Genomic DNA, 16,769 nt, shown 5'->3' on the forward strand with positions numbered 1-16,769 from the left:
CTTAATTTTTTTTTTAAATATGTTTTATTTTAAAAATTTTGTTGATTAGTCCCAAGGTCCAATTTGTTTTTTCTCTCTCTTTCATTTGTTTGTTGCGTCGTATTTATTCTTCTCTCTCAAGTTATCATAATTTTTATTACTTCAAATGGCCGTAACTTCATCATCGGTCTCCAATTTTCAATAGGGGTGTGCAATCGGTCTATTCGGTTACCGACCGAACCGAATAGACCTATAACCGATTTAACTGATTTTATTTTCAAATAACCGAACCGATCGAAATATTCATAGAAACCGAATTAACCGAACCGATTTTTAAATCGGTTATTTCGGTTACCGACCGAAATAACCGATATTTTTTAAAGAATACGAATTTTAACACAAAAAAAACAATGGAGATCTTATAAATAACAAGAAACATTGAACAAAAAATACCAATAACAAATAGAAATATTGAAGATAAAATCATTGGATGAATGAGCTTCTTTTCTAATATATGAAAAGTTGGGTTTCCTTCTAATGTATTTTTAATGTCCACATACAACTTAAATTAATAGATATACTAATTCGGTTTAACCGAATTTTTCAAATTAAAACCGAAACCGAACCGAATTAACCGATTTTCTAAAATTTCAAAACCGAACTTCCGAATTAACCGAACCGAATTTCCGAATTAATTCGGTTCTGTCGGTTAATTCGGTTTAACCGAAATTTTGCACACCCCTAACTAAGAACAACAAGAACGATCTGTAGAAAGTCTAACATAAGATTTCCTCATGATTTTCGATGAAAACGGCGACCGATGGACGACGGCTGATTTCAAGACGACAAAGAAACTTCGAAAATTTGGTTGAAAATTAGATTTCGAATTTTAAAAGTAATTTCAGATTTTAGTGTTTCGAAATTTGGGTATTTTGGTTTTTTTGAATTTCGATAATTGATATATATTAAATTTTTTATTGTAGGTACTATATTTGAGCTGAATGATGGTATTGATAATTTTTTGGTTTTTTTGAATTCTAGATTTTATATTGGGGATTGTCGATTTTTAGTGTTGATTATTTATTATTTGAAAGTTTAGATGCTATAGAAAATATAAATGCGAATTTATGGAATTTTGTAGGAATTTTTGAAAAATTCAGAATTATGTAAATGGGATTTTCAAACTTATAAGACTGTAAAAATTTTATATTTACATATATTATGTCTTAAGATTGTCAAATGTTAACTTTGAAATTGTTTTGGAATACTTATAATTGTTCGAGGTTTATTGGATTAAAGTAACAATTATTTAGTGTTGATAATGTTGATTTGAGTCAGTTAGCTATAATAAGTTAAATTAGAGTGATATTTTATGGTGTAGACGGCACCAAGGATAATTATGTCGAAGATTATTTGAGACAAATAAGTCAGGAACCTACGATTTGATTGACCGATGATTTATATATTTTTATCTACGTCGTTTACTTAGTTATCAAATCTGATATATTTATTTAATTGACAGGTTGATTCGTCTTGTTTTAACTCTCTTCGTTTCTACATCAACAACGGAACGAGCGTTTTCATTAATGAAACTTGTCAAACTCTTCGTCACAAGATGGAAGCATAGTTTTTCGGAGATTCTATGGTAATCTACATCAAACGAGATTTGGTTGAAAAAATTGATAACGATTTAATAATTAATGAGTTTTATTATAAGAAGAATCGAAGAGCACAACTTCAGTAGTGTTTTAGCTCCATGTTTTTGAAGGTATTAAATATTAAATACTCTTGTTCTATGTTTTCATGAAGTCAATGTTTACATATTTTTTATTTTAAATTTTTTAGTTTATTATTTATTTTATTAAATACAGCATGGGACGGAGCCAACCCCAGATAATTTTGAATCCTAGCTCCGTCCCTGATCTTTATACTCTTGAAATCCATTATATTAAACATTTAGGTCATCTTTGAATGATATCAATTCTAGAAGAAATGGATACCAAACTTGCTTGCGCAATCGATATTGATAATTGATACAAATTGAAATATAAATGAGATTTGATTTCAAAATTTGTCATTGTATCATGCATGTGATGCATGGTAGATCATTTATAGAGCGAATATTTAATATGTCATTATCTTATCTTTAATTATCAATGTGATTTATAGTTATCCATTCATTAATGACAGAAAGAATATGTATAGTGGGTCACACAACTCCCCAGGGACGATACTGGGTCGATTCACTAGGACAACCCGTTAACCCGGACCGAATCGTCGAAAATTAAACATATTCCCAACTTGATTTATACCCGAAATTTATCGGTTTGAACGGTCTAACAGTATGTCCATCAACTATATATCTATATTATTTATATTATATTATATTATTAAGTTTGAGACATTTAGAGTAACTGTAGCTTTAATAATTATATATATAAACAAAGTGTTAAAACTTTAATGCAAGTTATTTGTAGCTCAGCAGATAGAGTTTTTTCATCAAGTCATAGTTCAAGTCTTGGGTCTATTTTTTCTTTTTTTCTATTTATTTTTTTAAATTTATATATCAAAATTGCAGTGTAGTCCATCATTATTTTTTATAATTACATTTTGATCTTCGTTTAAATATAAACAAAATAAATTATAAAAAATATTGTACAAGCATGTAACACGTTGATCGATGCACTATTATTTATCATATTTTTTGACATCTTAGATTTTTAACTAAAATATTTATAACAGAAATTAACTAATTAATTTAATAATATTCTTATTACAAAATCAATTCAATCAAATTACACAATCAGGCATAATATATATGGTGAGCTGATAAAAAAATTTCACGCTTGCATGCTTAATTATAAATAATCAATTGTCTAAAATTTGTCATTTGAGAGAGCTTCATATACTATTACAAAAGTAGAATTAAAATCATATCTATCATTTACGTTATTCCACAAATGATGACGACAAACTGAATACAAGTAAAAACACAAGCATATAATATGTACAAATAATATTTAAGATTTACACAAACGTTTCACTGATCAATTTAGTGAGATGATTCTGCTACTCGACACAATTCATGTAAAATATTACTTTCACGGTAATTATGGATTTGATCGACCCACACAAATGTATAGTAGGTCTTTCATAAGATGGTCTCACGGATATTTATTCGTGAGACGGATCAATCATGTCCATATTTAAAATTAAACGTAATATATTTGACATAAAATATATATATATATATATATAATATAACCCTTTCAATGATCTAAACTCGTGGCCGAGTCTCGATGAGAACCGTGAAAAACGAATTTTAATATTAATATTTAATAAGCCGTCAGAGTTAATTTAACATGTACGACACGGAAATTTTTTTAAATGATATCCGAGGAATTTTGTTCAAACTTAAATTCGAGACACTGTCGGCGACAAAATGCGGTGGCTTGATTAGAGGTGGCTGGGTGGGTTGGCGGGCGTCATATTTAGCCTTAAAAAAATAATTGTTTTTGACTTTTGGTTGACTACCTAGTGGAGGCCGCACACCAGGAGAGCCGGACTGTGCTTATTTAAGCACAGATTTCTTCGGAAAAAAAAGTAGATCATCCCACACAAGTGCTTGAAATCAGAACCATATCTCAAGTCAATCGATCAGTCGACTTACCGTTTGAAAATGGCAGCAACCACTTTCTTGAACGTAAGCAATGGCTGTGGCATCAAGAAAATCAACCAAGATTACTTACACCTTCCCAAAAGGCAAATAATCTTTCATACAAGTCAATTTTTTTTTTTATTATTTTTGTTCATTATGCTGAATCATTCCCTTGATCTTTCAGGAATTTCTCAGTTTCATCGGCCGCTCCACAAGCTTTGCATATGCAAAGATTTCCCCAGAGAATAGATTCAAACAAGATTACATTCACGGGGGACGTGTTGAAATCTAGCGCAAAGCTCAACACAAGATTGGTGTTCAAGTGCAGAACAGAAGTGGCAGAAGTTGCAGATTTGAATAATGCTCCGGTTGAAGAGATTAAAGTAGAGGAGGAAGAATTATCGAGAGCTACTTTATTATGGAGAGCCGCCAAAATACCTTTGTATTCTGTTGCTCTCGTTCCGGCAACTGTAAGTAACCCTTAGTGTTCATCACATATAGGACCCTTCGATCGGATATGAGTGATAGAACCCGAAATTAATTTAGCTGAAGAAGCTGACTAAATAAATTCTAGCGAGTGAAATTTAGGGTTTTTTAAGTAAAATATATTGGAAAAAATTCATATCTTTGATGTATTAATTAATTATGGGACACCCAAGATTTAATGAAAAATGATGTGTGGAATAACAGGTGGCCTCCGCATTAGCTTTTTGGCAAACGGGACAGGCTGCGGTGGGCCGTTATTTCATGATCTTGGCCTCTTTCGTGATCGTCAATATTTGGATCAAATTGAGGTAAGACACGTGGGCTTGTTTCTCATTAATTCAAGATTGTCTCCACCTTGTTGTGGTCTAAATTTCTCTAAAAAATTTTGCATCATCGATTAATTTTCTTTACTTGTTTTAATTTGTTTATGCAGCAACGACGTTTACGATTTCGACACCGGAGCAGATAAGAACAAGAAAGAATCGGTCGTCAATATCTTTGGCAGGTGAGGATCAAATTCTACCCGAGAAATCCTAAAAAAAAGCAAATTGGATTTTGTGAGAAATTAGTATGGGAAAATGAAGGACTAACAGTTTCTTTCATCACTGTGAAGCCGAAATGCCATAAACTATGCTGCTTGGACAATACTTGCCATCGGTTGTTCGGGCTTTACTGGGCTAGCGGTAGCTGCAAAAAGTGTTCGGGCTTTGATTTTGATAGCTGCTTCAGTGTTTTGCTTCTACATTTACCAGGTAAAAAATATATCAGTTCGAACTAGTATTAGTTTGATCCGAGATTGAAATTAAACGAGTATTTCGTGTTAGCCTTGAGGCCTATATATCGACTTCATGTATTAAACCAATGTTTGAATCGACGTTTCGCAGTGTCCACCTTATCGTGTAGCTTACGACGGATTGGGAGAGCCAACTCTGTTCACCGGCTTCGGCCCCCTCGCAACCATCGGTTTTTATCTGCTTCATAGCTCCGCTAGGTGTGTTTTTCTCATCCATATTTATATATATATATATATATATGATGATGATTTATGAGTCAGTATGTAAATCTAGTTCATCGTTGGCACTGATTTTGATCATAGGGGTCAGCTACCAATTACCAACACCGTTGTTTGGTCATCAATTCTGGTCGGTTACACGACAACCTTAATCCTCTTCTGCAGTCATTTCCATCAGGTAATCCATCCATATATATTATAAACATCGTGTTATATTTTATATTACAAAGATATCCAAAATTCAGCACATCTCTAAACTCGAGCTCGGATTCAAATCGTGCAGATTGAGGATGACAGGGCTGTTGGAAAAATGTCTCCTTTGGTGAGGCTGGGCACTAAAAAAGCATCCAAAGTACTGCAATATGGTGTGGTGGGGCTTTATGCCCTCTTATTTGGTTTGGGGTATACCAACACCGTTCCTTTGGCTAGTGTGGTAAGCCCATTTCTTGGGATACTTGAATATATATAATTATCTCTTAACCCGATTCATTATTTTAATTGTTTTTATTTTATTTTTCAGATTTTTGGTTGTATGACATTGCCACTAGCAAATCTTCTACTCACCTTTGTCCAAAAGAACTACCAGGTAAAAAACTCATGATATATCAAACAAACCAAAAAACTAAAATATATCATAAAACAATATCATGGCAAGATCCAAGGCAAAATTTTTCATAAATTTACATATACAAAAATCCCATTTTCTAAAAATAATTGCTTGTTTTGATATTGACAGAATAAGGTGAAGCTGTTCAAGACCAAGTACTTCTGCGTGGGGCTGCACACTTTGTTTGGTCTCGCTGTGTCAGCTGGGCTGGTGCTTGCAAGAATATTGGCCAGACAACCGGCCATTCCTGTCGCACTTTAACTTAATTTCCTTGTATTCGTAGTTTCTGTTCGAGATCTGTGTGAGACTTCCTTCAGGCAGGGCCCAACATATATAAGTGATAATCATAATCATCCAAGTTTAGATTTATTATTTGTGTTTATTATCTACTGATATAAATCCTGGCTGCAAATAGTTTGAACAGTGTATCCTAAATAGTTTTTATATATATTACCATTTTTTTAAGAGGAATAAAAATAAAATATCTAAGTTTGGTTTCCTGAAAAAAAAAAAAAATCTAAGTTTGGTTCGGTTTGATTATGGAATGATTTTTGGTTTCATTGGTGAAATCCTTGGACTGGGAGCAAGAATCCTACTCGCAGTACTCTGATTTCGTTGCATTACCGTTCTTCTCGCTCTTTTTTCCTGCTGTTCCATTTTTCCTAGAAAGATTTGTTTTCGAGGTGCTCTTTTATATGCATAGCCGGATATATTTTCATTATTGTTTCTGCTGTGGCCCGCGTTATGCCATTTCCTTTTTAGGTTTGTGTTGCTTTCTTCGATTGTGATTTGACCGCTGGTACTGTATCAAATTAGTAAACATATTTTTCATCGAAATATCATTTACAATAAAAATAAAATTAAGTTTTACCAAAATCAAAATCAAAATGTACTTTAATGAAATACACATAGAGATGATCAAATAAAATTTTCTTAATTAACTAAATTATCATAATAATGTTAAAATAACACCACGAAATTTGTTATTAACTTAAATATCAATTGTGTTTTTGTTAATTTTTAATCTCTTGAGGATTTTGTTTAAATTTTTCAGTTTTTTTAGAATATATACTATAGATATTTAATTTTATATCTGAATGAATCATTTGTAAATTAATATTGATGATTAATAAATTCATGTTAAATAAAATTTTAAAATAATATCACTCAATTAGATATTTATAGTAAAACACATATATAAATAAAATAGTACGTAATACTCAATTTAAAAATATCATATATAAAAATTTTAATTTCTAACAAATGATATTATCATTATAACTCATATTAATTATAAAAATTATCTTAATTAAAAAAATTATAAATATTATCTCATAAATTTAATCTAAAAGTAGAAAGTAATTTCATTTCTTTTTAATTATCATTAATTCTCTTTCTATGAATAAATTTGAAATAAATCAAACTAATCAAATTATATTGTAAAGAAAATAAAATATTAAAAAATTTTACAAAAAAACATATAGAATCTACATGCTCTCAATGTCCATTTTCATTGGAAAATACCATTAAAAAATTACATTTTCTGATATGTTCTTAATGACATTTGTAGAAAAGTATAAGCTTGAGATATATATTGAGGCATTAATTAAATATCTCAATTTATGAAATTAAAAATAAAATAAAATATCATATTAAAGTATTTTGTAATATTTGTCGTCAGAAAGTTATTTTTATTTTCAATCTCAATCCTTAAATCATAAAATCGACAAGTTACCTAAATAAATAAATAAAACATTAATAAAATAACGGTGAGAAAAAAGATAACTAAGTATATTCAATTAAAATAATGAAATAAAGTTATTCTCATTTCTAATATCAATACTTAAATCAGAAAATTGTAAAGTCACATAGATAAATAAATAAATAAAACATTAATTAAGGAACGGTGAGAGAAAATGTAACCAAATGAATTCACATATCAAACTCATATATTTTTAGGTATATTTTTAGTAAATATATTTCTGTCCTCTATTGTTCAGGCTGAAACTGAAGGCTCTCTATATGTATGTTGGTGGATTCTACGCATACTCCATCTTTGCTCTTATAATTTGGGAAACGAGGCGGTCTGACTTTGGGGTTTCTGCGGGTCACCATGTTGCAACTTGCATTCTCGTCGTATTTTCTTATGTCTCCAGGTTTGTTTTTGTAGTAATGAGACACAGTTATATTTTTAAATACAAAAGCTCGACTTGGAAGTATGCTTAGCTGGAGGAAGAAAGCTTAAAAGAGTAGCTTAAAGCTGATTTATTTCTGAAAATAATTTGGCTAGATATTGTTCTATCATATGAGAAATGGGATCTCAAATCTCAAATTGATAGTTTATTTGAGAGATGAAAAAAGAGCTTAATCTAGTGGTTTTGAACAGAGGAAGACATTTATGTTTTTTGATAAACTGTAACATCATGTCCCGAATCGGACTATGAGACATGTAGTAATGGCATTGTAAGACTAAGTTATATCCATCCTCCAACAACTTGGGTTAAAGTTTGGTAAAGAGAGAATGGCTGCGGAGTATTATCGGAGCCTATCGTCTATTGCCTGTATATTATCTGTCTGGATTGTGCATTTTGCAAGTGTATTGACAGCGAACCGGAAATACTAGCATCTAGTAGAACCAACAAGCATTTTATTACGCTTTATGGGCAAAAATGAATTTCCTAGAAACTAATTCCATGTATCCTTTTTCGGCTTGTTTCAGGTTTGCACTTGTTGGTTCAATTGTTCTAGCAATTCATGATGGTAGTGATGCGTTTCTTGAAGTAGGGAAGATATCTATATACAGTGGTGCGGAAGCACTTGCTAGCGTTTCATTTGTTCTTTTTGTCTTGTCATGGATCCTACTTCGTCTCGTTTGCTACACTTTCTGGATTCTGTGGAGCACAAGGTATGCTATAATATAATGCCAAATAATTTACGGCTCACTTATGGTAGCCAAGTTTCTGTTTTTATTTGCTCCATATGTTCTTCATTTTGTACCTCAAAAATTTGAAAACAAAGCTTTTTTTTTCTTTTTTATTTACCTTAATATGCCTTGTGCAGTTACGAAGTTGTCCAGACGTTGGATAAAGAGAAACACAAATTGGATGGACCGATTTACTACTACATTTTCAATTTTCTTCTTTTATCATTGCTTGTTCTTGTGGATTTTGTGTAAGAAATATGACACATGTTAAAAGAAGTATCGTGTAGGAATTGACGACGGTCATTGCCTACATATTTTGACGAAACTTGTGTACGCAACCTCAACTTTAGAAAATTGAGATGCGTACACGATTCTTCTTTTGACATTCAGACTCCCGATTTTTCTCGTTGATGGTATGAGACACCTATAAATAGCAGCGATTGAGGTCCCTAAGCACACACATTTCATAAGAAATATGCACCATCTACAGAGAACGTGAAGTGCTTAGAAGACTTCAACCGGAAGGAAATCAGAAAACTTACAAATTCTTGATGGCTGGAGGTAATGCTCGATCCGCTTCCGCATATAGTTTTATCATGTTTATATACGTGCAAAAACATGATTTTGAGAAAAATCTCTAACATTTGGTATCAGAGCCGTGATACCTCTGCCTTGAAAATAAATTTTCTTCAATTCATATATAATGAACTCTGCGAAAATTTGATTTTCAAATTTTGATACGAGATGAGTAAATTTTTTGAAAATGGAGATGAGGCCATGAAGGTGCTACTGCTTTTTTTTTTTTTTTTTTTTTTTTTTTTTTTTTTTTTTTTTTTTTTTTTTTTTTTTTTTTTTTTTTTTTTTTTTTTTTTTTTTTTTTTTTTTTTTTTTTTTTTTTTTTTTTTTTTTTTTTTTTTTTTTTTTTTTTTTTTTTTTTTTTTTTTTTTTTTTTTTTTTTTTTTTTTTTTTTTTTTTTTTTTTTTTTTTTTTTTTCTGAAAATGGAGAAGTTGAAGACGAAGAATACAAATGAGCTGCCTTCACATTTCATGCAATTAATTGAATTAAACATATCACGTGAAACATTCAATGTTCTACATGATTTTTGAATTCACAAGTAACATTAAATGTTGAGGGCCTTCATTACTTAATTTTTTTTTAAAAAAAAATTATTATAATGAATATTATAATAATATATTATCATGATATGAATGTTGCCTGTCGGCTCAAATTTATTATTTAATAATAATAATAATAATAATTAATATGGTATATATATTGTTGGAAACCCACACGGTAATGAATTTATTTTATTATTATTATTTTTAAAAAATAATAAATAAATAAATAATTATTAATGTTTTATCAAGTTATATGTATAATTCGGTATACATATAGTATTTGGTAAAATAATTTGTATACATTAAAAATAATTTCAAGTTCGACGTAATTTCTAATACATGTTTAGAAATNCCTGTCGGCTCAAATTTATTATTTAATAATAATAATAATAATAATTAATATGGTATATATATTGTTGGAAACCCACACGGTAATGAATTTATTTTATTATTATTATTTTTAAAAAATAATAAATAAATAAATAATTATTAATGTTTTATCAAGTTATATGTATAATTCGGTATACATATAGTATTTGGTTAAATAATTTGTATACATTAAAAATAATTTCAAGTTCGACGTAATTTCTAATACATGTTTAGAAATTATTTTTGCATGTTTTATATAATGTCAAATATTATGGATAAGTGTTTGATGTGTACATGCAAATTTAATATTATACTTGCATTTATTTTTGAAGTTTTTTAAATGCAAATTGTATTGAAAAAAATATTTTGGTAAATTAATATTCACATTATGTTCATATTAAATTATATTGAGTTGTTTATAATTTGAAATAAACATATCAAGTAAGATGTGAATATAATAAAATAAAATATTTCAGATGTTCACAAATGAACAAATAATCTTCACTTTATCACTACTCTGATAAAAGAGAAAAACTGATGAGGAGCCCACATTTTCACGTAAATGTGATCTTCGCTTTATCACTACTTTGATTGAAGAGAAAAACTGATGTGGAACATATTTGTTCATATTAATTAAAAATATGAATATAAAGTTATTTAATAAAAATTTTGGCTTATAAAGTTTCACATAAATGTGGATAAGTAAGTTGAATAATAATTATAAGGTGTCATAAGAAAACATGATCTGAGGGAGTTCTTCAAAGATCGGTTTAAATTGCCTTGACTAGCCACTGGTCTCCCTAAAGAACGTTGCTCTGACTAGGAGTTAGGTATTTAAAAGGCCTTAGCACTCTTGGAAAATGTTGATTATGTTACTAAATAATTATTATCTAAAGTATTAAAGTAAAGCAAAAATTTTGTCCGGTGAACCGTATAATTTTAAATAATTGAGGAATAGCCACAGCATCCTTAATTATGGAAAATTATGAATTAAGTTGATTTGGATCACATAATAGACATCAATTGTAATTAATTATATAAACATAATAAATTTTACCCCATAGGATTTTTATTATATTTATATAACTAATTAGGTTAAAATATGAAATTATATTTTTCTTAATTTACCCACATGAGTTAAGAAAATACATTTTGATAGTTTTATCATAAAGTTACAGAAAAATCTTATTGAATTAAAATTTTAGCCCACATGCAAATGTTATGTCATTAGATTTTTATAACATGAATTACATTGGTAAAACATGATATTGTCTCAAAATTTTAAGCATATGATATTTTGTGCAGTTATGCAACCTGCGAGTTTTTCTGATATGAAATGTGACATTCCCGAACTAAAGGGCGACAACTATAAAATATGGAAAGAAAGAATTCTTCTTCAATTAGGGTGGATGGATATTGATTATGATATACGAAAAGACAAACCATCTGCTATTACTGAAAACAGCATTCCGGATGATGTTGATCTTTATGAAAAATGGGAGCGATCTAATCGACTCTGCGTAATGTTCATAAAGACCAAAATCTCTGCTGGCATGCGTGGTTCTGTCGACCAGCATAATAATGTCAAAGAATTACTGAAGGCTATTGATGAACAGTTTCAGTCTTCAGATAAGGCACTTGCAAGCACCCTAATTATGAAATTCTCTTCATTAAGGCTCACCAGTGTGAGAGGTGTACGAGAGCACATAATGAAAATGCGGGACATAGCGGCTCGGCTCAAGACACTTGAAGTGGAAATGTCTGAGACTTTTCTTGTGCACTACATTTTATGCACTCTTCCACAGCAATATGGACCCTTCAAAATTTCTTACAACACACATAAGGATAAATGGTCAATTAATGACCATGTGTGTTCAAGAGGAAGGAAGGTTGTTGATGGAAACAAGTGATAATGTCTTTATGACTAAACAAAGAAAATTTAAGAAGCAAGCCAAAGTCAAGGGAAAATGGAAAGGAATAATTCCACATCAACCTGACATTAAGAAAGAATCCAAATGTTTCTTCTGTAAGAAGACGGGACACATGAAGAAGGGTTACAATAAATTTAAGGACTGGCTTGAAAAAAAAGGTATTCCTACTTCATTTGTCTGTTATAAATCTAATATGGTTAATATGATTTATAACACATGGTGGATTTATTCTGGTTCTACAATCCATGTTACAAATACCTTGCAGGGTATGCAAAACTTAAGGAAGCTAATAGAAAATGAACGGAGCATCTATTCAGGAAACAAGATGTCTTCGCATGTGGAGGCTATTGGGACTTGCTGCCTTGTATTGGATAGTGGTTTTATTTTAAAATTGGAAAAAACATTTTATGTTCCTAGTTTTTCTAGGAATTTAATTTCAGTTTCAAAACTTGTACCCCTTTGTAATTCATTTCAGTTTTTGGATAAATCAATAAAGTTGTTTTATAAATCAAATCTTATTGGAAATGATACAATGGTTGATGGTCTTTTCTCTATTTCTTTACAAAATAATAACACCACCATGCATGTTCAGAGAGGTATTAAAAGATGTGTTATAAATGAAGATTCCTCTATATTATGGCATCGGAGATTGGGACACATCTCCATAAAGAGAATTAAAAGATTAGTAAATGATGGAGTACTCAGTACTTTAGATTTTACTGATTTTGAGACTTGTGTGGACTGCATAAAGGGAAAGCAAACTAATAAGTCTAAAAAGGGTACCAAGAGGAGTACAGAACTATTAGAAATCATACATTCAGATATTTGTTGCCCAGATATGGACATGCAAAGTCCGAAATACTTCATCTCCTTCATTGATGATTATTCACGATACATGTATATCTACATGATTCATAATAAAAACGAAGCACTTGAAGCCTTTAAGGTTTTTAAGGCTGAAGTGGAGAAGCAATGTGGAAAACATATTAAGATTGTGAGAACAGATAGAGGTGGAGAATATTACGGTAGATACACTGAGAATGGTCAAGCACCTGGTCCGTTTGTGAAGTTTCTCCAAGAACATGGGATTGTTGCCCAATATACTATGCCTGGTTCTCCGGACCAAAATGGCGTAGCTGAAAGGAAAAATCGAACATTATTGGACATGGTGAGGAGCATGTTTAGTAGCTCTAAACTTCCTAAATCCTTGTGGACTGAAGCTCTTAAGACAGCTGTGTATATATTAAATAGAGTTCCAACTAAGGCTGTCTTAAAGACGTCATTTGAGTTATTTAAAGGTTGAAAACCGAGTTTGCAACATATACACGTTTGGGGTTGTCCTTCTGAAATAAGAGTTTACAACCCACATGAAAAGAAACTGGACCCAAGAACTATAAGTGGATATTTCATTGGGTATGCCGAAAAATCCAAAAGGTACAGATTATATTGTCCATCTCACAACACTAGAATTGTGGAATCAAGAAATGCAAAATTTCTTGAAAATGACTTGATTAGTGGGAGTGATCATGATATAGTTTTTGAGAATGATCACATTAATGCACAACCCTCTTATTCAAATGACAGATTGATTGTTATTCAAACCCTCAAGACCAAATGGGTGTTAGACAACCAGTTACTAAAGTTCCACAAATTGTTGATGAAAATCCAGTAGATCAAGTTGTTAATGAAGAACAACAAGAAATTGTTGATCAACCGAACAACCTTAGGAGATCTACTAGAATAAGAAGATCAGCTATATCTAGTGATTATGTTGTGTATTTACAAGAATCGGATTTTAACATCGGAGCCGAAAATGATCCTGAAACGTTTTCACAAGCCATGAATTGTAATGAGTCAAAACTATGGTTTAATGCTATGAAAGAAGAGATGAATTCTATGGCAGTTACTGGAGTCTGGGATCTTGTTCAGTTGCCTGATGGTGTAAAAGCCATTGGATGTAAATGAGTCTTCAAAACAAAGAAAGACTCATTAGGCAACATTGAAGGTATAAAGCAAGACTCGTTGCTAAAGGATTCACTCAGCAGGAAGGAATCGATTATAAGGAGACTTTTTCTCCTGTATCTAAAAAAGATTCTCTTCGTATCATTCTAGCATTGGTTGCACATTTTGACTTAGATTTGCAACAAATGGATGTGAAAACAGCTTTTCTTAATGGAGAACTAGAGGAAGAGGTTTATATGAAACAACCTGAAGGATTCTTTTCTAGTAATGGTGAGCAATTGGTTTGTAAGCTTAAGAAATCTATATATGGATTGAAACAAGCTTCCCGTCAATGATATTTAAAATTTCATGATGTTATCTCTTCATTCGGATTCGTTGAGAACCTCATGGATCAATGTATATACCAGAAGGTCAGTGGGAGCAAGATTTGTTTCCTTATTCTATATGTGGATGATATATTACTTGCAACTAATGATAAAGGTTTGTTATATGAGGTGAAACAATTTCTCTCTAAAAACTTTGATATGAAGAATATGGGCGATACTTCTTATGTCATTGGCATTAAGATACATAGAGACAGAATTCGAGGTATTATAGGTCTGTCTCAAGAAACCTATATAAACAAAATTTTATAGAGATATCAGATGAAAGATTGTTCACCAAGTATAGCTCCCGTTGTGAAAGACGATAAATTCAATTTGAGCCAATGCCCAAAGAATGATCTAGAGCGGGAACAAATGAAAAACATTCATTATGCTTCTGCTGTCGGAAGCTTGATGTATGCTCAGGTTTGCACTAGACCTGACATTGCATTTGTTGTTGGGATGTTGGGAAGATATCAGAGTAATCCATGTTTAGACCATTGGAAAGCTGCAAAGGAAGTCATGAGGTACCTTCAAGGGACCAAAGATTATATGCTTATGTTCAGACGAACTGAGAATTTGGAAGTAATTGGCTACTCTGATTCAGACTACGCTGGCTGCATTGATTCAAGAAAATCCACTTCAGGATATATTATTATGCTAGCTGGTGGAGCTGTATCTTGGAGAAGTGCAAAGCAGAAATTGACTGCTACTTCCACTATGGAAGCTGAGTTCGTAGCTTGTTTTGAGGCAACCTCACATGGTGTATGGTTGAAGAGTTTCATTTCAGGGCTTAGAATTATGGATTCTATATCTAGGCCATTAATAATATATTGTGACAATTCAGCTGCTGTTTTTGTGGCTAAAAATAACAAAAGTGGTAGTCGAAGCAAGCACATCGACATTAAGTATTTAGCCATACGAGAACGTGTTAAAGATGAGAAGTTACTTATCGAGCGAATTAGCACTGAATTGATGATTGCGGATCCTTTGACTAAGGGCATGCCACCATTGAAATTTAAGGATCATACAGAAAGAATGAGACTTGGTTCTTTTATGTAATTTTGTTGTAAGAACAAATTTAATGAAACTATGATATGATATTTTCTCATATTTGTTGTGTACACATTCATTGATTTGATAAATATCAATAAAGTTGGACCTCAAATAAACATTGAGTTTATTCATTAAGTTATACAGATTTGAGAGACATAATGCATTGTAATACATGGAAGATAATATTCGTTTTAAGATGACATATCGCCATGATTCATGTATTTTGTTTTCTCCTATGGAAAATGAGATATATATATCAAGTGGGAGAATGTAAGAAATATGACAAATGTTAAAAGAAGTATCGTGTAGGAATTGGCGACGGTCATTGCCTACATATTTTGACGAAACTTGTGTACGCAACCTCAACTTTAGAAAATTGAGATGCGTACACGATTCTTCTTTTGACATTCAGACTCCTGATTTTTCTCGTTGATGGTATGAGACGCCTATAAATAGCAGCGATTGAGGTTCCTAAGCACACACATCTCATAAGAAATACACACCATCTACAGAGAACGTGAAGTGCTTAGAAGGCTTCAACCGGAAGGAAATCAGAAAACTTACAAATTCTTGATGGCTGGAGGTAATGCTCGATCCCCTTCCGCATATAGTTTTATCATGTTTATATACGTGCAAAAACATGATTTTGAGAAAAATCTCTAACATTTTGTTGTTTCGGATTCTTGTCAAACAAGTCCAAGCGAGTGGCCAAATCACTGAAGAATATGTTCGATCTGGTTAGTTAAAAACCATACAGATAACCCATCAAATTTCACTATACATCATATTTCAGCCTTTTAATTGATGACAAGAAATCTAAACGATAACACATGTTCCTTTTGTCATGTGCAGATTCTGAAGATGAAGATCAGCACGAGGATTGATCATAACAGTAAACCTATTATATTTCTTCATTTGTGTCCAAAGGTACTCCAAATTTATAGAAAAAAGCATAAAGACTTGAAAACCACAAGAGTCTCTGCATCAAATCTCTTGTTTGCTTCAAAAAAATTTGCCTGAATAAATCAAATTTTTGACTATCCTATTTTTGTAAATATAAAAGCATTTGATATGTTTTCTTGATTACTGAAACTATATGATTTTCTATCCATTTGCAGATTCTTGGAACACCCAGCAGTAACATGAACCCTTATTCTTTGCAGGTCATTTTTAACTACGCGCTAATATTTATTTTTGGTTCAAGAAACATGAGCAAGCAAAGCTGTATAATGATAAGAGGGTTGGTGAAAAGGCCATAAGCGGATAGAACCACAGAAGGGTAAAGATATAATTAGTTTTATTTAA

General features: G+C 31.3%; 2 protein-coding genes across 2 annotated transcripts; both read left to right on the forward strand.

Moving 5' to 3' along the window:
- The first annotated feature begins 3,536 nt into the window (after positions 1 to 3,536).
- On the forward strand, positions 3,537 to 6,111 carry LOC140989346 (2-carboxy-1,4-naphthoquinone phytyltransferase, chloroplastic-like). Its single transcript, XM_073458547.1, has 10 exons — positions 3,537 to 3,741; positions 3,822 to 4,107; positions 4,328 to 4,431; positions 4,557 to 4,628; positions 4,737 to 4,875; positions 5,008 to 5,114; positions 5,220 to 5,313; positions 5,419 to 5,568; positions 5,656 to 5,721; positions 5,872 to 6,111. The coding sequence occupies exons 1-10, from the start codon at positions 3,659 to 3,661 to the stop codon at positions 6,001 to 6,003; spliced, it is 1,233 nt and encodes a 410-aa protein (XP_073314648.1). The 5' UTR covers positions 3,537 to 3,658; the 3' UTR covers positions 6,004 to 6,111.
- A 1,188-nt stretch (positions 6,112 to 7,299) lies between these two features.
- Positions 7,300 to 16,348, forward strand: LOC140990180 (ceramide synthase 1 LOH3-like). Its single transcript, XM_073459760.1, has 8 exons — positions 7,300 to 7,316; positions 7,743 to 7,898; positions 8,462 to 8,647; positions 8,803 to 8,902; positions 11,440 to 11,452; positions 11,558 to 11,562; positions 16,129 to 16,201; positions 16,317 to 16,348. The coding sequence occupies exons 1-8, from the start codon at positions 7,300 to 7,302 to the stop codon at positions 16,346 to 16,348; spliced, it is 582 nt and encodes a 193-aa protein (XP_073315861.1).
- Positions 16,349 to 16,769: the final 421 nt, after the last annotated feature.

This window comes from Primulina huaijiensis, chromosome 12 (genome assembly GCF_012295235.1).
Source record: "Primulina huaijiensis isolate GDHJ02 chromosome 12, ASM1229523v2, whole genome shotgun sequence".
Classification (NCBI taxonomy): domain Eukaryota; kingdom Viridiplantae; phylum Streptophyta; class Magnoliopsida; order Lamiales; family Gesneriaceae; genus Primulina; species Primulina huaijiensis.

Bases quoted from the DNA above. Each gene is read 5' to 3' on its own strand.
- LOC140989346 (XM_073458547.1), top strand. From the start codon at position 3,659: ATGGCAGCAACCACTTTCTTGAACGTAAGCAATGGCTGTGGCATCAAG. The intron at 4,108-4,327 runs GTAAGTAACCCT...GTGGAATAACAG, and splicing joins TTGCTCTCGTTCCGGCAACT to GTGGCCTCCGCATTAGCTTT. The intron at 4,876-5,007 runs GTAAAAAATATA...GACGTTTCGCAG, and splicing joins TTTGCTTCTACATTTACCAG to TGTCCACCTTATCGTGTAGC.
- LOC140990180 (XM_073459760.1), top strand. The intron at 8,648-8,802 runs GTATGCTATAAT...TGCCTTGTGCAG, and splicing joins TGGATTCTGTGGAGCACAAG to TTACGAAGTTGTCCAGACGT. The intron at 16,202-16,316 runs GTTAGTTAAAAA...TGTCATGTGCAG, and splicing joins TGAAGAATATGTTCGATCTG to ATTCTGAAGATGAAGATCAG.